Source organism: Adiantum capillus-veneris, chromosome 19 (genome assembly GCF_014529385.1).
Source record: "Adiantum capillus-veneris isolate H3 chromosome 19, ASM1452938v2, whole genome shotgun sequence".
Classification (NCBI taxonomy): Eukaryota; Viridiplantae; Streptophyta; class Polypodiopsida; order Polypodiales; family Pteridaceae; genus Adiantum; species Adiantum capillus-veneris.
In genome coordinates, this window is record NC_140949.1 from 150,084,840 (window position 1) to 150,106,645 (window position 21,806).

Below are 21,806 nucleotides of genomic sequence, written 5' to 3' on the forward strand. Positions count from 1 at the left end.
ACACGACTTTGAATGGGGAGGGTCTCACTTCTAGGGAAACTCCTTCGTTCTACGCTCTACAGAAAGACTGTGGGTAGCTTGATCTACTAGACAATCTCACAACCAGATTTGGGATACATGATTGGGCTTGAGAGCTAGTTTATACAAGTTTGCAAAAAGAAACACTTGGATTTTGTGAGGTGGACATTGCGCTATCTCAGTGCTACATTCAATTTTTTGAACTCTTTTAATGAGGGTAACATGTAGATGCAACTCCATGTTTACACAGATGCAAAGATGCAAATTGGATTGGTAGTCTCTCTGATCAATGATCTAGCAATAATTTATGTTTTCAAAAAGTGACCCAGCTCTCTCATGTCTTTGGACTCCTTAGGATTCTCCAGGTGAAACACACTATGTGAAGAGAACCTCCACTACCGTGGGTGGTCTGGTCAGCTCTGCTCTAGTGTTCTCATGTGGTACAAAGGATTTTGTACCAATGATGTGGGGGATCATCTTGATCTTTGGTGTCTCAATCTATGTCTACCAACAAGTTGCAAGCCCAAGCGCCCAAACTATTGCTACATACATCATGGCATGGGGAAGTAAGGTGTTAACAAGCCACCCCTTCCCCTTTGTGTGAAGCGTGCTTGTTGATAATGGTGCTCTAACGTCACTAATGCAACCTACCCCTAGTGAGCCTCTCTTGATGAGTTGGTCACCATGAAGAAATGACCTATAATGATGGCTGCCAAGGTATTACAAAGGCAACCTCAAATTATCCTTTACATAGATGTGAATGGGGTCAACTTGTTATTTGTCTAGATGTACGAAAAATCAGAGCGTTCATCTTTTGCAAGGTTCAGTTTAGAGGCTTCTTTGTGTGCAATATGCAAAGGGTATACAAGTATGATATGCTATCTAGCTAACTCTATCTTGCACTATACTTGTATTGTGTGTGTGTGTGTGTGTTGGGATGGTTTGTGTGTGTGTGTGGGGGGTAGCTATACATCAAAGATGGGGTATGAACAACTCCTTCGTATCCAAGCCAAGTGACACTCTGTAGACTCTTGATAGAACTTTTGTCTAATCTTTGTCATCTTTCACTGGTAGAGACGAGAAGTCCAAAATCTAGTTTCAAGGATAACTCCTTGATGAGGGGTGCCAAAGGTGGGGTTGGAAGCTTGAAACTAATCTTAGCTTAAAACTTGGTTGAAGTTAATTCTCACAAGCAGATTAACGTGAAATGTTGTTGTACAAGCCATTTTAACAAGACTCACTCCTTTCCTGGCATTCTTCACCTACAATCAATTGTGAATTAATGTTACATATATAATGTTCAAGGCAAGGTGGGAAATAAAGGCATAATGGGTAGGCTACAATTGCCAAGGGAATGTTGGGAAAAGTGTTTTAAAACTTGAACATCACAAGGGCAATCTATCCACCTAATACAGCTCAAATGCCAAGATTGACCATGGCATTGAGAACAAAGCAAGAGTAGTTTGCGCTCTTTCCTTCCAATTTTTCAGGTATGGATTCACACAGTAGTTTATATGAGAGACTCAGCTACTCCACATCTCAGAAAGACCTCCTAGCAGGGGACTCATAATATAGAAATCCCATGAATGCCTTATGTAACACATCTTTTGATGAAAATTACATAAGGCAACCAAACTGATTTATTTGCTTTTTTTCTCAGATGTGTTTATTTGTTCACAAACACATGCTACTCCACTCACTAAATGTATATTGGGTGATTGCGATGGACCAGCAGGTTGCCCTCGTGTATAGGCTTCGCTGACGGCCGTTGTAGACGAATAAACAATGCCCGCTTATAGCAAAAACTCAACAAGAAGATTATGCCAGAAAATTTCGCAAAAGTTTTATGTCAAGAATTTACCTAGATTTCTCCCAAGGCTATATGTAAGCCACAATATCTTTTAGAGGCCAACTAAGAACAATGAGAACAGCCTACAAGGGGCATTGCTTAAAGAAGTCAACTGAAATCACCATGTATTAGCACAGCTTACAAGGCTTAAACATTTGATCTAAGCTGCCTTCAGGCATAGCTGCAGCCCTACATGGAATCCGTACTCTGCTGTGCAATGACCATGTAAGTTTGAAGCTTCCGGAAAGCTGGACACTTAAACCTCCTATGGTAAAGAGCTCTACTTGAAAAGCCAGACATGCACCCAATACAGCTAGTGCCAGCTCTCATATTCACCAAGTCACCCCCATCTTGGATTGATGAGCATACATGTGATACCCTGAGTAATGCATACTATGACCCCCAAAGTACCTTTCCTCCTCTTTACAAGGTTTGCTCCCCTTGTGCAAATACCTGATTTTCCATTTAGTATGATCTTGCAAAATTCTTGCACAGGGTGAGATTCTTCATTTTGAAGGTGCAAATGGAACCTGAGAGTGGAAAGCATCAAAGCTCCCACCCCAACTCTGTGGCTAGCACATGGATCATTAAAATGATTTTACTTCCTACCTTTTTCTATGGAAATGAGAGCATAGTTTGTTCTGCTAGTTGCAAACAATGTTGCCAAGCACCTGCCTCACATTCCAGTTAAAAGAGTAGAGTACAAAAAGAAACATGGCAGTCTGCCAAGCAGAAAGGACAAAACGCATTCTGTCCTCTCAGGTTTGAGCCTTATTGTTTCAAGTTTCAATCGAAGCAATGAAATCATGTTGTGCTCTACACATACTGCAAGCATTTCATCCGACTATAAACAGACAAACACAAAGGACAGCTATACAAGGGCTTTTGATACTCTTTCTTCTGTTGTTGACCCGATTATCTCATTAGCCCGCTTCAGAGGAACGTGGCAATACCGACCGACTGAGTCCTGGGAAAACACAAACAAGTGAGAGGTCAGTGTGGAGAATAGCAGTAAGTCCAGGATTTCAGAAGGAAGCCCAAATTAAAGTTTCTGAAAGGTCTGGGAAACATACCCTGGACACAATCCCAAGCCGTTCCATTTTCTTGACGGCATCCTCTACTTCAAAATCACATTTCTCTTGGAACTCTTCCACCATGAGCTCTTCACATCGCCTGTCAAGATCCTGGACAAGCATTCGATAACTAATGAAACCATGGAGTTTGAAACCAGTTTGTGAAGAGATATTGCTCGAAAAATCCACATACATCTTTTGTAGCTCGTCCTTGGGAAATTAGCACAAAATAAGCCAGAATCACTTCCTTAACCTGCCCAAGCATAACATTTCTTAACCTCTCTTCAAGCTAGTATAATTCCTTGGCCCTAAGTTTAGCCTCGTTAACCAGCTACTACAAAGGAGTCACACAGAATTAGCACCAATTACCTCTTGCTGAATCATATCATCACACATGTGAAGAAGAGTCCCTCTTCCACTATCAAGCTGTTTCTCATACATTGACCGCGTTATCAGATTTTGATACTCAATTAGGTTCTGTTGGAATCTACAGCATATAAGGAAAAATCCTTGATTACTCACGCTTACTCCACTATCACACACTGTGAAGAGCCTGAACACAATGCTCCACATGACTCTCCCTGGTATGTAAGGTTGTAAGCATACCACTAAGAATATTCTTCAATAACCAGCAATTGCATATGATATCCCAGTGGCTTCTACATTTCTCATGTTCATAAGGATGTAACACTTACGACAGAAATATCTTCACACAATAGCCAATCACTGCTCCAAGTATAGCAGAGACCACCCAAAAGTCTGCCTTTGGCATCTCCAATGAAGTCACCAATGTAACCTGTTCAGCCTCAAAGCTAGCATCTCTCTCTCTCTCTCTCTCTCTCTCTCTCTCTCTCTGACATTTTTGCTTGTGACATTTGTCATTTCATTTTTGTCATCTTGTTACTCTGACTTTGTATCAGATCCACCACATTGTAACTTTTTGGTCTCATAGGTCACTTTGGCCTTTTGAAGACGTTAATATAACATTTCATTTCATTTCTCTCTCAGACATGGTATCAGATTCACCAATTGTAACTTTTTGGTCTCATAGGTCATTTTGGCCTTTTGAAGACGTTAATATAAAATTTCATTTCATTTCTCTCTCTCTCTCTCTCTCTCTCTCTCTCTCTCTCTCTCTCTCTCTCTCTCTCCCGTACTCTATCGCATTTTTTCATTTTTCATTTTCCATCTCTCTCTCTCTCTCTCTCTCTCTCTCTCTCTCTCTCTCGTCCGTACTCTATCGCTGCCCCTCCCTTGCCATACCTCCTCGCGTTCCCCCACTCGCCCAGCTACCACGCGCTGCTAATGTGGATGCACACGTGCGCTTAGTGGCTCTTTTTCGGACGGCAATCAAACATGAGGAAGCTGAACGATAAAGCCGACCCCCTAGAGGATGCCATTCAAAAGTGCAAAGAGGAAATGACGGAGACCATTACCAAGATGAACTGCAATCTCTTGGGCACAATAAACATGCTCGAAGAACGCATGCTGATCCAAGAGAGCAAGATAAATACGCTGGAAGACTGAGTGACGACTCAGGATGAAGAGATTGCGTCACTCAAGAAAGATCTCGCCGAAGCACGATCAAGAAACACACTGGAAGAGGGCGAACTGCAACCCTCAGTAATCGAAGAAATCAACACGATCAAGGAGCAAGTACGGGCCATCAAAGAGGGAGAAGAGGAACACAAAGAAATGACGACTTCTTGGGTGGATGTTCTTACCAAAACTCAACAACAGAAGGCGGATGAAGCCGAGAAATGGATCAAGGTGGCCAAGAAAGGAAAAGGCAAGGAGATAACGCCCACGTCCACACCCACTATCATTAATCAGACACTAGAGGAGGAGCAAAGAAGACGGGTGCGCGCTTTACATGTGAGAATCTACGGTCTTAAAGACAAAGGCAATGTGGACGAAGAGGTAAAAGAACTAATAGCCTTGATGGGGGTTCATGAGCCGACGCACACAGAGCATGGAGAGTGGGCAACATAAAGAAAAATGGAAGCAGTGGAGAAACCTCAAAAGAAAGAGCACTCATCCTCCGTTTTCCCTCCATGGAAGCGAAGAAGTCCTTCTTGAAGAAAAGAACAACTCTTAAAGAGACGGGCATCTTTCTCGGGGATGATCTCACCCTCTCACAGATCGCTCATATGCAGGAAGTAATGCCAGAGATTAGAGCGGCAAGGGGAAAAGGAAAGATTGCCTTTTACCGAGATGGAAGAGTGGTAATACTAGAGCGACGCTCCACATGACGGTGCGAGACTTATGGGACCACACTCAAAGTGGCTGCCTGGAACTGTAATGGATCTATGCGTCTTGATGTGGGTGCTTTTGAGGATAGCTTTACCGGAAGAGACATCATCTTTTACTCTGAGACACACCAGGCCCCTGGGCAATCCATGCCTCACATCAGTGGATACAGGTGGGAGACATCTTACAGACAAGACACACACTCAGAGCACAGAGGACGAGGCTCGGGGGGAGTGGCAGTGTTATTTAGAGAGGATCTGCAGCCATTGATACATATAGCCCGCAAGGATGAGCAGGCTAGGTACATGTGGGTGAGATTGAAAGCAGAGACAGGCAGCTATCTCTACCTTGCTATTTGCTACTTTCCCCCGAGTACATCAGTTTATGCATCACCCAGAGGACAGTCCCCTTTCTCTATTTTGGATGATGACATATGGGAGTTCTCTAGAGATGGTGACACTATCATTCTAGGGGACTTCAATGCTAGTACTGCCCATCACCAGATAGTGTTTTATGATACTTCATATCAGATGCTAAGAGAGCTAGGTGTTGTAGAGACGGGCCTGTGTAGACTATCACACGATGTGGAATATACCGGGTACGGGCGACACCTGATAGACATGGGCACCGCACATGGATTGGCCATCTTGAATGGCCTACAGAGATTTCCTGCTGTGCGGGAGGTTTCACATGCTTCCCACACAGACATGGAGCCAGCACAGTGGACTATGTCATGGCACAGCCGAATCTCATCTCTAGTATCCAGGATCTCACAGTTGGGGCCCAGACCGGTCGGGGTGGCAGTGGATCATGCTCTGGTGTAGATGACCATCTCCTTCCAGTTTAGTGTAGCACACAGGCCACGGGTAGCAGCCCCTACTCGCTACACCTTCACACGGGAGACGGATTCTGTATACATAGACGGGATCTACAGACGCCTATGCACTGAGGACCTGGGGCGACCTCTGGAGGAGCTAACTACTATACTGACACATACATTACATGATGCAGCAGCACAGGCATACCCACACACCCAGCCTGAGTAGAGACGCCGATCAGGGAGCATGCCTCAGAACAGCTGGTATGATGAGGAGTGCCACCAGACTAGAGCCAGACTCCAAAGGGAGGTGCTTTTGGGGGAGGTCACTCACAGACAGTCACAGATTGACTTCCGACGCCTGGTGCGGCGGAAGAAGAGGGCTTTTTTGGCCCGACTCGAGCAGGATCTATACCAGCTATTCTTGAGTCAAGACTCGCGTGAGGCGTGGCGGCTCTTTCATGAGCAGTCCCCCCCCCCCCCCCTGCTATTTCCTCCACAGAGACCTGGGGTCAGTACGCATCATCTTTCTACACAGTACCTGGACAGCCGTCCCTTCCCAACCCCCCTGATCCATGCCCACACACATGTGCTTTTTTCACCGCTGAGATGGTGAAGAAAGCTATTGACAGGATGAGGACTGGGAGAGCATATGATCATGATGGCTTAGTCGCTGAGCATTTCATGCATGCCAAAGACCTACTAGCAGAGCTTCTAGCAGTTATGTTTAACCGTGCCATGTGTGAGGGCCTACCGGACACTTGGAGCCTATCTACGATTGTACCTATCTTCAAGTCAGGAGACCCCATGGAGCCTGGGAATTACCGCACTATCATGATTGGACACACACTGGCACGGTTGTATGCATCCATTCTTGAGCAACAGCTGAGTAGATGGGCAGAGAGGGAAGGAATGCATGCAACTGGGCAGGCAGGGTTCAGGAGAGGCTTCTCTACTCTTGACCATATCTTGACACTTACGGCCATCATCAAGGAGGGCAGATCTCGTGGGAGACGGATCTATTGTAGCTTGTGGACTTCCGCAAAGCTTTTGACACAGTACCCAGAGCTAGATTGATGCGCAGATTACAGCAAATGGGAGTACCCACAGAGCTCATTTGGGGGATCATGGCATTGTACAGATCAGTAGTAGGGCATGTACGCACCCCTGAGGGACTTTCTACACCCGTTCACTCCACTATTGGGGTGAAGCAGGGCTGCCCGCTCTCTCCTACTCTTTTCGGTATGTATGTGGATGAGGTTTCTGACTACATTGAGAGCGATGGTGATAGAGGTGCACAGTTGGCAGGGACATGGATTCCAATTTTGTTATATATTGTACAGATCAGTAGTAGGGCATGTACGCACCCCTGAGGGACTTTCTACACCCGTTCACTCCACTATTGGGGTGAAGCAGGGCTACCCGCTCTCTCCTACTCTTTCCGGGATGTATGTGGATGAGGTTTCTGACTACATTGAGAGCGATGGTGATAGAGGTGCACAGTTGGCAGGGACATGGATTCCAATTTTGTTATATGCTGATGATATAGTGTTGATCTCCGAATCTCCAGAGGGAATGCAACATCAATTGGATGCTTTGCATAGGTTTGCCCACGAAAGTGGTTTGTCTGTCAACCTTGGTAAAACCAAGGTTATGGTGTTTAATACCACCCCACAGTGGATCAGGAGGTCAACACCTACATTCACATACGGCCAGGAGACTGTGGAGTACACAGATGCTTACACTTACCTTGGAGTGGTTTTTAGCGGACCTGCATTCTCACTCAGAAGAGCAACAGAGACCAGACTGACTAGAGCCCACGCAGCATTGGGTAGATTGGAGAAGATGTGTTCGCAGTTTCAATTTCAGGAGCCCCGGAGGAAGCTTTGGCTCTTTGACACTTTGGTGGCTTCAGCATTGCTGTACGGAGCTGAGATATGGGGACCTTCATTGGATCACCACGGGAGGCCGGGTCGCACAGATGGATGGGGGAACATGGAGAAACCTCTCGTCTCTATGATCTCGCGGCTCATTACAGCCAAGGCATCAGTACCACGGGCCATTATCCGAGCAGAGCTAGCGCCCCCCTCACTAGTGGTGGAGACGCTCACCAGATCAGTCTCCTTCATAAACCGCACATGGGAACTTCCTAGAGACAGATATGCTCGCATTGCACTTGAGTCCTCTCGACAGTTAGCCATGCAAGGAGATACAACATGCTGGTATGGGGAGATGGCATCATGGTTTCAGGCGCATGGGGTCAGCATAGATAGGCTGCCACCATTCCAGTACTCATTGGATGCACCATCTCTCACTCTTACACAGTCAGAGATCACCAAGCTTATCCGCCAAGACCTGACCCAGCTAAACACCAGGAGGACATGGATAGAAGCAGCACAGGAATTGGGCACGAAGATGGCTTTCTACAGAGACCACCTTCTCCAGCTTACGGAGGATAGTTTTGTGACGAGACCCAGATACATGGACACCCACTTGTCTCATGGGATACGATGTGCTATTGGCCAGTTACGCACATCTTCTCACCAGCTACGGATTGAGACTGGGAGATACAGCGGAATACCAGCAGAAGCCAGGACATGCCCCTTGTGTGACATGGAGCCTGAGACAAAGTTGCATTATACATGCCGCTGCCCCGCCTAGTACGAGATACGAGGCTGCTTCCATTGCTTGTTCAGAGAGGATTTTGAACCACTCTCAAGAGTCATGGGATACGAGGATCAGAGATGCCTGGGTTTGTTCTTGCTCAAGTTGCGCAGACACAGAGATAGCCTGATGAGTGGCGAGGCTAGCCTGTCTCAAAGACGGATCACAAACTTCTTCAGAGCAGACACGGGACAGCCACAAGAGCCACTCCCACAGCAAAGCTCCCCCTCGTCTCACACCAGAGGCACACTGATCCACTGAGCGACTGAATTGGGGAAATCCAGGTGCCCACAACTGCGGAGGACTACACAGCATCGACAAAGGCTCCGTTAGAAGATTCGGAGCACTCTGGCGAGGCATACACGACGCCCGGTCAGACTACTAACCATGGAGGAGATTGATGAGATCCGCCAACGACCGATGCTAGATCTCCTGTGCTTCAGCTATCCCAGCAAACCGCCCATTTTTGCTTAGTTCACATCGACCAGTCTAGGATCCCATAGTATATATCTTTGTTTTGTATTGTTGTTTATTTTGTTACTCTGACTTTGTATCATATCCACCATCTTGTAACTTTCTGGTCTCATAGGTCACTATGGCCTTTTGAAGACGTTAATATAACATTTCATTTCATCTGTGTGTGTGTGTGTGTGTGTGTTTAGGATTCCGTAGTATTTTATTTTGTCATTCTGTCAATTCATTTTTGTCATCTTGTTACTCTGACTTTGTATCAGATCCACCACATTGTAACTTTCTGGTCTCATAGGTCACTTTGGCCTTTTGAAGACGTTAATATAACATTTCATTTCATTTCTCTCTCTCTCTCTCTCTCTCTCTCTAGATTGTCCAGAGCCTCTGCGGCCTTGGGAGGGTTGGAGAGGATGTGTTCACAAGTGCAGTTTCAAGAACCACGGACAGAACTTTGACTCTTTGATACTGTGGTGGCTTCGGCTATGCTTTATGGGGTCCAGATTTGGGGACCATCTGTGGATCAGGATAATTGGAAGTCAATGGAGAGACCTTGGTATCTATGATTTCCCAAATGATTAGAGCCAAGGCCTCCGTACCACATGCGATTACCCGAGCGGAACTAGCTGCCCCTCCTATAGAAATTGAAGCTCTTACCAGATCAGTGTCCTTTTTACATGGTTTGTGGGATACAAATAATTGCCGATATACTAGACTGGCCCTCGAATCCTCTCGACAATTAGCAATGAAAGGGAATACATCATGCTGGTATGTGCAACTGTCCTCGTGGTTTCAGAGACACGGGTTCAGTATGGAAAGATTACCCCCCTTCCAATACTCTCTTGAGGCTCCATCACTGGCAATTACACGAACAGAGATTAATAAAATCATCCTTCAGGATCTTATACAGTTGGATACTAAGAGGACATGGGTAGACCCTACACAATTGGGCACGAAGATGGCCGACTACAAAGAAAACTTCCTACAACCATCTGAAGATGGATTTGTGATTCGCCCGAGCTACATGGATACCACCTGTCTCATGGTTTGAGATGTGCTATTGGTCAGATTCGTACATCCTCACACCAACTGGAAATTGAATTTGGCAGATTTAGGGGAATCCCACCTGAGAGCAGAATTTGCAAGTTATGCGGGATGGAGCCGGAGACAGAATTACACTACATATGCCATTGCACCGTATACTATGAGATACGTGGGCGTTTCCATTGCCTATTTAAAGAAGGCTTTGGACCTCTAGATAGAGTCATGCAATACCAAGATCAAAGATGCTTAGGCTTGTACCTACTGGAACTACATCGGCACAGGGATAATCTAATGAGAAGACAAAGAGCACAACAGCCTCAGAGGCAGATCACAGATTTCTTCGGATCGAGAGAAGCAGGAGCAGAAGGAGAGGCAAGAGGCCAGCAGCCAGCACAAAGGAGTACCCACATTCATACCAAAGGCACCCTCATTGACAGGGCGATTGAGCTTAGGAAATCGAGACGACCACGACCGAGATGTAGAAGCACACTTCACCGGAGGAGACTACAACAAAGGATTAGAAGCATTCTAGCCAGACACCCAAAATGCTCCTAAGAAGTTTATTTAATACTTTGTATTTAGTTTTTCACATTTATTTTCACACTTTCACACTTAGTACTTTAGTACTAAGGTACCCAGACATTGTAACAGATGCACCACTTTTGTATCAGTTTGGTCTCATAGGTCATTTTGGCCTTTTGAAGACGTTAATATAACATTTCATTTCTCTCTCTCTCTCTCTCTCTCTCTCTCTCTCTCTCTCTCTCTCTATTACCTTAGTTTAGGATTCCGCAGTATTTATATTCTGTTAGCCTAGTTTAATTTATTTGTTAATTTGACTTTGTCTCAGATACACGCATTGTAACTTTCTGGTCTCATAGGTCACTTTGGCCTTTCAAGACGTTAATATAACATTTCATTTCATCTCTCTCTCTCTCTCTCTCTCTCTCTCTCTCTCTCTCTCTCTCTCGGGGTTCCCATACACTTGAGGGTTGCGGTGGCACGCCTATACCATGCGGTTCGATGTAAACTGAAAATGCATGGAGACCATTGGGGTTCCCATACACTTGAGGGTTGCGGTGACACGCCTATACCATGCGGTTCGATGTAAACTGAAAATGCAAACAGGCTTCTCCAATGAGTTCTTTAGCACAATAGGGGTCAAACAAGGATGTCCTCTGTCCCCAACATTATTTGGGGTATGCATAGATGAGCTTGAGGAATTTATCTGCCAAACAACGCCAGATAATGGAGATGCACCAAACATAGGTCTCATTACTTTGCTACTCCTCATTTATGCTGATGACGTGGTTCTTTTAGCGCATAGCATGTCTCTCTTGCAAAAACTTTCGGATGCGGTACATACTTTCTACGAAGCCACAGGACTCTCAGTGAATGTCACGAAAACAAAATGTTTGGCGATTTGTACACACAAATCAAAGGATCAGCCTGCCCTTATGTATGATGGGCAAGAGATTCAAGCAGTGGACAACTTTAAATACTTGGGCATCATTATACCCTCGAATCATAGATGGGGGCAATGTGCAAAAACAAGAATTGAAGCAGGACAAGCAAGGTATTACGAGTTTGAAAACATGTGCAAACAAAGCGTCACTAGAAGGTGGGAAATAAAGTCCATGGCTTTCAATGCGTGTGTGGTCCAAATGCTATTGTATGGGATAGAGGCCTGGGGACCAAGTATTCCGGCCAGCACATGGAATGACATTGAGAAAATTCAAAAAAAGTGTTTATGTAGACATATGGGGATAAAAACCACAACACCATACTCAGTGATGCTATTGGAGACTAGACAAAGACCATTGGAAATGCTTGCCTTGCAAAGAATGCATACATATCTCTTGAAGGTGAAGCTGATGCCTCATAACCGTTTGCCTCACATAGCATGGGAGGTCGGATGTAAGCCGCAAAAGAACCACAAAAGCAAGTTTCTCACCTCTAGCCTTGTTGAGGACATCAAGAAATGGTTCTCTAAATGGAATGTGGGAGCACATGTGGACATGCATGTAGAGGCAGGTACCGAGCATGAGCACGAGCTGAATTTTGAACTACAATTACTTGAGGCTCTCCACAGCAAATGGAAGAATGCAATGCACAAATGGAAGAATGCAATGCACAGGTCCAAGTTTGAATACTATTGCAAGCACATAAACACGAGATACTGGGAAGAGTACAAGACCGGGGAAACCCAAATACATATCAGGACACCCATGTCCTACCGTGCGAGACGGGCCATCACCTTGATGCAGACAACATCACACATGCTCAAAAGTGAAACGGGAGGATGGCTGAATATTGATGCAAACATGAGGAGATGCACTCAATGCAACTTGAACTCATGGAAAATGAGGCACATGTAACCCTTGAATGTCTAGCATATGCACACATTCGGATCGACTTTCCCCAACTTATTCAAGGATGTACTACATTTGAGGAGCTTCTCTCAAGAACACATCCCTCTCCAGTAGCACTAGGCATCTATCTTGCCAAAGTGCTAGAACATCACACAACACTCACAAACAAAATAACCACAGAATCATGACACGTCCCCTCCTTCACATGGGAAGGGGGGAGTCTCATATATGAGATTTTGGGTCCCATGGGTCATTTTGGCCCCCCGAGGACGTAAATACATCATCATCATCATCATCATCTCTCTCTCTCTCTCTCTCTCTCTCTCTCTCTCTCTCTCTCTCTCTCTCTCTCTATTGTAGTAGTAGTAGTAGTATTTTGTTCCACTTCTAGTTCTTTTCTAGTTCTTTTGTACCCAGACATGGTATTAGATTCACTATTTTGTAACTGATTGGTCTCATAGGTCATTTTGGCCTTTTGAAGACGTTAATATAACATTTCATTTCATTTCATTTCTCTCTCTCTCTCTCTCTCTCTCTCTCTCTCTCTCTCTCTCTCTCTCGACAATTAGCTCTAGAGTCCTCCAGACAATTAGCTCTTAATGGGGATACATCATGCTGGTATGCAAAGATGGCATCAGAGACAGAGGAGTATACAGATGCTTACACCTACCTTGGAGTGGTTTTTAGTGGACCAGCATTTTCATTGAGAAGAGCAGCAGAGACTAGATTGACCAGAGCCCATGTAGCATTGGGTAGATCGGAGAGGATGTGTTCACATGTTCAGTTTCAGGAGCCTCCGACAAAGCTCTGGCTCTTTGACACCCTGGTGGCTTCTGCATTGCTCTATGGAGCTGAGATATGGGGAGTCATTGGGGACCTTCATTCGACCATCGTGGGAAGGACAGGTCGCACTAATGGATGGGGGACATGGAGAAGCCACTAGTCTCTATGCTCTCACGGCTCATTAGAGCCAAGGCCTCAGTACCAAGTGCCATTATCCAAGCAGAGCTAGCTGCCCCCCCACTAGTGGTTGAGGTGCTCACTAGATCGGTCACCTTCATACACCGCATGTGGGAACTTCCCAGAAACAGATATGCTCGCCTTGTACTTGAGTCCTCTTGATAGTTAGCCATGCAAGGAGATACAGCATGCTGGTATGGGGAGATGACATCATGGTTTCAGGCGCATGGGTCCAGCATTGACAGACTGCCCCCCTTCCAATACTCACTGGATGCACCCTCTCTGACTCTCACACAGTCCGAGATCACCAGGCTCATCCGCCAGGACCTGACTCAGCTAGACACCAGGAGGACATGGATACAGCCAGCACAAGAGCTGGGCACGAAGATGGCTTTCTTTAGAGAGCATCTTCTCCAGCTTACGGAGGACGGTTTTATGACAAGACCCAGATACATGGACACCCACTTGTCTCATGGGATACGATGTGCTATTGGCCAGATACGTAGATCTTCACACCAGCTGCAGATCGAGACTGAGAGATACAACAGAGTACCAGCAAAGGCCAGGACATGCCTCCTGTGTGACCTGGAGCCTGAGACAGAGTTGCACTACACATGCCATTGCCTCGTCTACTACGAGATACGCGGCCGCTTCCATTGCTTGTTCAGAGAGGGCTTTAGACCACTCTCCAGAGACATGCGGTACGAGGATCAGAGATGCTTGGGTCTGTTTTTTCTCGAGTTGCACAGACACAGAGAGAGCCTGATGAGGGGAGAGGCCAGCCAGTCTCAGAGACGGATCACAGACTTCTTTAGAGCAGACACTGGACACCCGGAGGAGCTACTACCACAGGAGAGCTCGCCGCCTCACACCAGAGGCACACTGATCGACCGAGCGACCGAGCTAGGGAGATCTAGACGCCCATGACTTCGGAGGACTACACAGCATCGATGGAGGCTGCATCAGAGGATTCGGATCACGCACGACGCCCGGTCAGGCTATTGACCATGAAGGAGATTGATGAGATCCGTCAGCGACCGATGCTGGATCATTTGTGATCTGTGATTTAGCTATCCCACCTAGTTGATTAGATCACACCTAGTTGTTTCGGATTCCATAGCATTTTATTCTGTCATTTTATTTTGTCGTTTTTGTTACTCCGACTTTATATCAGATCCACCACATTGTAACTTTCTGGTCTCATAGGTCATTTTGGCCTTCTGAAGACGTTAATATAACATTTCATTGCATTTCATTTCTATGTTGGGTTCTAAAGAAGTACCTTTTTGATGCATTGGTGACACCGGTTCTTCTTTATGGAGTTGAAGTGTGGGGCGGGAGCATCTCAGTCTACGTGGAAAGAGTTTGAGAATGTCCAAAAGCGTTTTCTTACAAACTTCTCCAAGTTAAGACACAAACACCATAAATGCTCCTACTTCTTGAGTCGGAATCTCTTCCAATTGAGGTTATGGGCATGGAAAGGGTTATGGAGTACATGATAAAGATGCGTCAAAACTGCTCACATCGACTTCCTACAATTGCATGGGAAGCAAGCAAAAAAGTTCAAAAGACGCATAAAAATAAGATCTTGAGCACGGGATGGATGCAAGACCTAAAGAAGTGGTTTGGGAGATGGATGCATTACACTTGCTACTTGATGCTTCAATTGACTCCCAAGTGAATGAAGCTTTTCTAGACGCCAATGTATTACGGCTTGGGAGAAATCCGGTGGGTCACGCTTCATACATTACACCAGCCATATTGCCCCCAACTACAAAACCATGTTCTTTGCTGAAAGAGGAAACCAGTCACACTTACATGCTTGAGCCTATCCCCTTGTTGGCAATACACACTATCGCAACCATTCGGCTTAGCTCCCATTCCCTTCGATGCGATACAGGGTGTTGGGGCCATGGAGAATAGTCAAATCGATTGTGCACATTATGCTCACTGCAAGTTCAAGAGTCTGAGTACCACACACTACTAGAGTGCTCAGCCTTTTGGTCACATCCGAACTTGCTTCTCTCACATTTTCAGCCATGACTTAGACCTACACACTTTCCTCTCCCAACCATAGTGTGGGCTCTCCATTGCGACTCTCATCACCACAATTTTGGAGTATCGAGAGTCACTCATCAGCCATACACATACTACATCACATGTAACTTTGATCCCATAGGTCATATTTGACCTCTGAGGACGATAATAAAATCTCTCTCTCTCTCTCTCTCTCTCTCTCTCTCTCTCTCTCTCTCTCGCAATAGAAGGGGACTTGGTACTCAAATTACAAGCCCAAACGCATGACATCACCATCAACAACCACACCTAAGGGGAAAAACTACAAGTGATACAAAGTCACAAAAGATGTGTCATACTAATCAATAGGTTAGAGCGGGGGGAGTAAGGGAAGAAGATATTAGAGAGTTGAAGCACAATCAGGCTACCCAAGTCGAGGCTTTGTGGACTTCTAGAGAGCCTTTGATACAATCCCACGAGAGAGGCTCTTCCAATGCTTACAGTCTCTTGGTATACCGTCAAATATGACATGGGATACCTATGCATTGTATGAGAAGGTATTTGGCAAGGTCCGATTCCCAGGGAAATTTATCACAACATTAAAGCTAGCACTATTACTGTGAAGCAAGGATGCCTGCCATCTCCTACACTATTTGCTCTTTAAATTGATGAGGTCGCCGACTTAATTATGCGTGGGGTGCGATGGAGTCAACTTGGCAGGAATCCTAGTAGATATTATGATTTACGTTGATGATATTATATTGGTGTCTGAGTCTCCAAGATTTATGAAGATTTCTCGACCAAGTTCGTCGGCATGGCTGCATGCTCCAATCCTCTAAATCGACAATTAAAGCAGAAGAAGCATTTGAAGGTCAGAACTCGCGTGCTAGGATATGTCATTTATGTCGCCTAGAGCCAGAGACAGAGCTGCACCACACATGTCACTACCCGATATACAAGGCCGCTTCCACTGTCTGTTTAGAGAGGGTTCTGGACCACTTTCTAGAGTCATGAGATACGAAGGTCACAGATGTCTTGGATTGTTTCTACTAGAGCTACGTAGACATAGAGAGAGCTTGTTGAGGACATCACGAGAGAGCCACTCTCAGAAATGGATCACAGACTTCTTTACACCAGCCAGGGGACAGCTAGAGGAGCAGTCATCACAACACATCTCAGATCCCACCCACACCAAAGGTACGCAAATCAATCGAGCCATTGAGCCAGGTAGATCCAGGCGCCCACGACCACGGGGGGCCTCACATCATCAACGGAGGTGAAAGTAGAGGATGCCACATGCAAGACGACCAGTCAGAGTATTGACCATGGAGGATATTGATGAGATTCGGTAGCGATGGATGAGGGATCTCATCTGATGATTTCTATCTCATTTGATCCATCTTTGTTTAAGCTTTGTATTAGCTAACTCATTATATCCGCCCTCACCCCATCACCCCTCCCCACCTATTTCGTTTCAGTTTCAGTTTTTCAGTTCTTTGTACTTTTATACTCAGACACTGTATTAGATTCACCAATTGTAACTTTTGGTTTCATAGGTCACTTTGGCCTCTTGAAGACGTTAATATTACATTTCATCTCTCTCTCTCTCTCTCTCTCTCTCGTGTCGCTGACCATTTCTTTTCAGTTTAGTGTAGCACACAAGCTACGGGCAGCAGCCCCTACTCGCTACACCTTCACGCGGGAGACGGACTCTGTATACATAGATGGGATCTACAGACGCCTGTGCACAGAGGAGCCAGGGCGACCTCTGGAGGAGCTTACTACTATACTGACACAGACAATACATGATGCAGCAGCAGAGGCATACCCACATATCCAGCCCCGAGCACAGACGCCATTCGGGGAGCATGCCCCAGAACAGTTAGTTGGTATGATGAGGAATGCCGGGACACTAGAGCCAGACTTCAAAGGGAGGTGCTTTTCAGGGACATCACTCATAGGCAGTCACAGATTGACTTCCGACGCCTAGTGCGGCGGAAGAAGAGGGCATTTTTGGCTCGCCTAGTGCAGGATCTATACCAGCTATTCTTGAGTTGGACTCACGTAAGGCATGGAGGCTCTTTCATGAGCACTCCCCCCCCCCCTGCCATCACTTTTACAGAGGCCTGGGGCCAGTATGCATCATCTCTGTACAAAGTTCCTGAGCAGCCCCCCCTTCCCGACCCCCCCTGATCCATGCCCACACACATGTGCTTTTTTCACCGCTGAGATGGTGAGGAAGGCCATTGACAGGATGAGGACTGGGAGAGCATATGATCATCATGGCTTAGTGGCTGAGCATTTCACGCATGCCAGAGATTTACTAGCACAGCTTCTAGCAGTTATGTTTAACCGTGCCATATGTGAGGGCTTGCCTGATACTTGGAGCCTATCTACTATTGTACCTATCTTCAAGTCGGGAGACCCTATGGAGCCTGGGAACTATCGCACTATCATGATTGGACACACATTAGCACGGTTGTACGCATCTATTCTTGAGCAGCAGCTGAGTAGATGGGTAGAGAGGGAGGGGATACGCGCAGCTGGGCAAGCAGGTTTCAGGAGGGGTTTTTCTACTCTTCACCATATCTTGACACTCAGAGCCATCATTGAGGAGGGCAGATCGCGTGGGAGACGGATCTATTGTAGCTTTGTGGATTTCCGCAAAGCATTTGACAGAGTGCCCAGAGCTAGATAGATGCGCAGATTACAACAGATGGGAGTACCCACAGAGCTCATTTGGGGGGTCATGGCATTATACAGGTCAGTAGTGAGGCATGTACGCACCCCAAAGGGTCTATCCACACCAGTTTACTCCACTATTGGGGTGAAGCAGGGCTGCCCGCTCTCTCCTACTCTATTTGGTATGTATGTAGATGAGGTTTCTCACTACATTGAGAGAGATGGTGATAGAGGTGCACAACTGGCAGGGACATGGATTCCACTACTGTTATATGCTGATGATATTGTGTTGATCTCCGACTCTCCGGAGGGGATGCAACATCACTTGGATGCTTTGCATAGGTTTGCCCAGGAAAGTGGTTTGTCCGTCAACCTTGGTAAAACCAAGGTCATGGTATTTAATACCACCCCACAGTGGATCAAGAGGTCAGCGCCCGCCTTCACATACGGCCAGGAGAAGGTGGAGTATACAGATGCTTACACTTACCTTGGAGGGTTTTTAGTGGGCCAGCATTTTCATTGAGGGCAGCAGAGATTAGATTGACTAGAGCCCATGTAGCATTGGGTAGATTGGAAAGGATGTGTTTACAGGTTCAGTTTCAGGAGCCTCGGACGAAGCTCTGGCTCTTTGACACTTTGGTTCTGCATTGCTTTATGGAGCTGGGATTTGGGGACCTTCACTGGATCATCACGGGAGGACAGGCCGCAGTGATGGATGGGGGGACATGGAGAAGCCTCTGGTCTCTATGATCTCGCGGCTCATTAGAGCCAAGGCTTCAGTACCACGTGCTATTGTACAAGCAGAGCTAGCTGCCCCCCCACTAGTGGTTGAGGCGCTCACCAGATCTGTCTTCTTCATACACCTCATGTGGGAACTTCCCAGAGACAGATATGCACGCCTTGCACTTGAGTCCTCTTGACAGTTAGCCAAGCAGGGAGATACAACATGCTGGTACGGGGAGATGACATCATGGTTTCAAGCACATGGGTTCATCATAGACAGATTGCCTCCCTTCCAGTACTCACTAGATGCGCCCTCTCTGACTCTTACACAGTCCGAGATCACCAGGCTCATTCGCCAGGACTTGACTTGCTAGACACCAAGAGGACATGGATACAGCCAGCACAGGAGCTGGGCACAAAGATGGCTTTCTACAGAGAGCATCTCTTCCAGCTTACGGAGGACGGTTTTGTGACGAGGCCCAGATACATGGACACCCACTTGTCTCATGGGATATGATGTGCTATTGGCCAGATACGCACATCTTCACAGCAGCGGATCGAGACTGGGAGATACAGCAGAGTACCAGCAAAGGCCAGGACATGCCCCCTGTGTGACATCGAGCCTGAGACAGAGTTGCACTACACATGCCACTGCCCCATCTACTACGAGATACGAGGCCGCTTCCATTGCTTGTTCAGAGAGGGCTTTGGACCATTCTCTAGAGTCATGCGGTACAAGGATCAGAGATGTCTGGGTTTGTTCTTGCTCGAGCTGCGCAAACACAAAGAGAGCCTGATGAGAGGAGAGGCTAGCCAGTCTCAGAGACAAATCACAGACTTCTTTAGAGCTGCCACTGGACACTTGGAGGAGTTACTACCACAGCAAAGCTCGTCGCTTTACACCAGAGGCATACTGATCGACCGAGCGACTGAGCTGGGGAGATCCAGACGCCCACGATTGCGGAGGACTACACTGCATCAACAGAGGCTGCATCAGAGGATTTGGGTCACTTTGGCTCGACATGCATGACGCCCGGTAAGACTACTGACCATGGAGGAGATTGATGAGATCTGCCATCGACCGATGCTGGATCTCGTGTGATCTAGCTATCCCAGCTAGTTGTTTAGCTGCCACACCTAGCAGTTTAGGATTCCATAGTATTTTATTTTTTCATTTTGTCATTCTGTCATTTTGTCATCTTGTTACTATGACTTTGTATCAGATCCACCACATTGTAACTTTCTGGTCTCGTAGGTCACTTCGGCCTTTTGAAGACGTTAATATAACATTTCATTTCATCCCTCCCTCCCTCCCCCCCCCCCCCCCCCTCTCTCTCTCTCTCTCTCTCTCTCACATCAGCAGGCCATGATTGGTTGCTGCTCGCGCGCGACCTCATGAGCTGGACTGCTCACCGCCACTGCTCCCGCCACAGTCCTCGCCAGCCCTGCTCCCTGCGTAGCGCTGCTGTGGGCCACACCTCCCGCCACTGTCCTCGCCACTGCCCTCGCCAGCCCTGCTACACTGCGCAGCACTGCCGTGGGTCACTTGTGCGCAACACTGCAGCAAGGGTCCCGACCCATATGAATGAATGAGTGAACTAGTCAACCTACAGGTTTAAAGAAGCGGTTTTTCCGTGCGATCATCACCGACAAGAAACATGACGAATGCAAAGGATAAACAAACACCCCCATCCAAGATGGACACACGTACAGGTACAAATACAGGGACAGGTAAAGACACAGGTGCAGGAACTAAGAAATCTGTGCTATGCTCGATGCAAGACATTTGGGACTTTATCTCATCCTTATAGGAAATGGTGATGAAGCAAGGTGAAGACATCAAAAATCTTGCACTAAAGAATCAAGAATTGGAGCACACAATCCAAATATACAATTTGAAAATGCAACATCAAGATGAGAAAATTCAGGCCCTACAAGATGCATTAAACAAACAGGTCTCCAATGTGCAAGACACTCTAGCTACACACGACGAGAAGCTTGCACACATGAGTGATAATGCAACAGGAAATATGACCTCCTGGGCACATGTAGTAAGAAGTACTCCAAATACCATGCCACAGACACATGAGACGTATGCAAATGTAGATGACATAGAGTATAATGAGCAAGAGAAAACCCGAATCTGACAATGAGAAAGTACTCCTATTGAATGCGGAGGTCATGGACCTCCTTGCAAACACATTTGGCATGCATGATGTAGTGGTATATGGGGTACACCGTGTGAGTAAGCAAAGGCCTGAGAACAATCGCGCAATTGTATGCACAATGTTGGATGCACGTAAAAGAGCCATCATACTAAAAAATGCTCGCATTTATCTAAGGGATAGCCCAATTTACATGAGTAAAGACAGGACACCCGCGAAACAAAAAGAAAGAAGACAGGCATATGAAGAACGAATGAAAAAGAACACCACCTCCACAGGGGCAACACCACCAAAAGCATGATAGGGGGAAACCCATGGGACCATGAACATACACGTCACAAGTTGGAATTGTCGAGGTTTCCCTTGGCACAAAGGGGAAGGAATGACAGAGGTTCTACCACAAGCAGACATACTTTTTCTACTTGAAACGTGGGAACAGGACACATGTAGACTGCCAAGTATTCAAGGATATATTACACACTCGGTTTGGTGGCCTGGTACTAAGATGCGCGGGCAAGGGGGTGTGGCTATAATGTACAAGGAGGAAATGCAAAATCAGGTTAAGATATGCAAGATAGATGAACACAAACGATACATATGGGCTGAGATATGTGCATCTGGGAGATCGATGTTCATTGCGGGATGCTACATCCCACATCGGGAATCCCCACTCTATGATTTGCATAATCTCTCCAAGAATGACCC

General features: G+C 46.4%; 1 protein-coding gene across 3 annotated transcripts in view; it reads right to left on the reverse strand.

Moving 5' to 3' along the window:
• Nucleotides 1-2,449: 2,449 nt before the first annotated feature.
• Nucleotides 2,450-21,806, reverse strand: part of LOC147435062 (aminopeptidase (DUF3754)) — a 126,524-nt gene continuing 107,167 nt past the window's right edge. For all 3 annotated transcript variants that reach the window (XM_086491432.1, XM_086491430.1, XM_086491431.1), the window contains exons 12-16: nt 3,636-3,736; nt 3,310-3,427; nt 3,134-3,193; nt 2,941-3,051; nt 2,450-2,834 (exon numbers count right to left, since the gene is read on the reverse strand). In XM_086491432.1, coding sequence (XP_086347558.1) covers nt 2,739-2,834; nt 2,941-3,051; nt 3,134-3,193; nt 3,310-3,427; nt 3,636-3,736 — 486 coding nt within the window. In that variant the 3' untranslated portion in view covers nt 2,450-2,738. The remainder of the gene's footprint in view (nt 2,835-2,940; nt 3,052-3,133; nt 3,194-3,309; nt 3,428-3,635; nt 3,737-21,806) is intronic.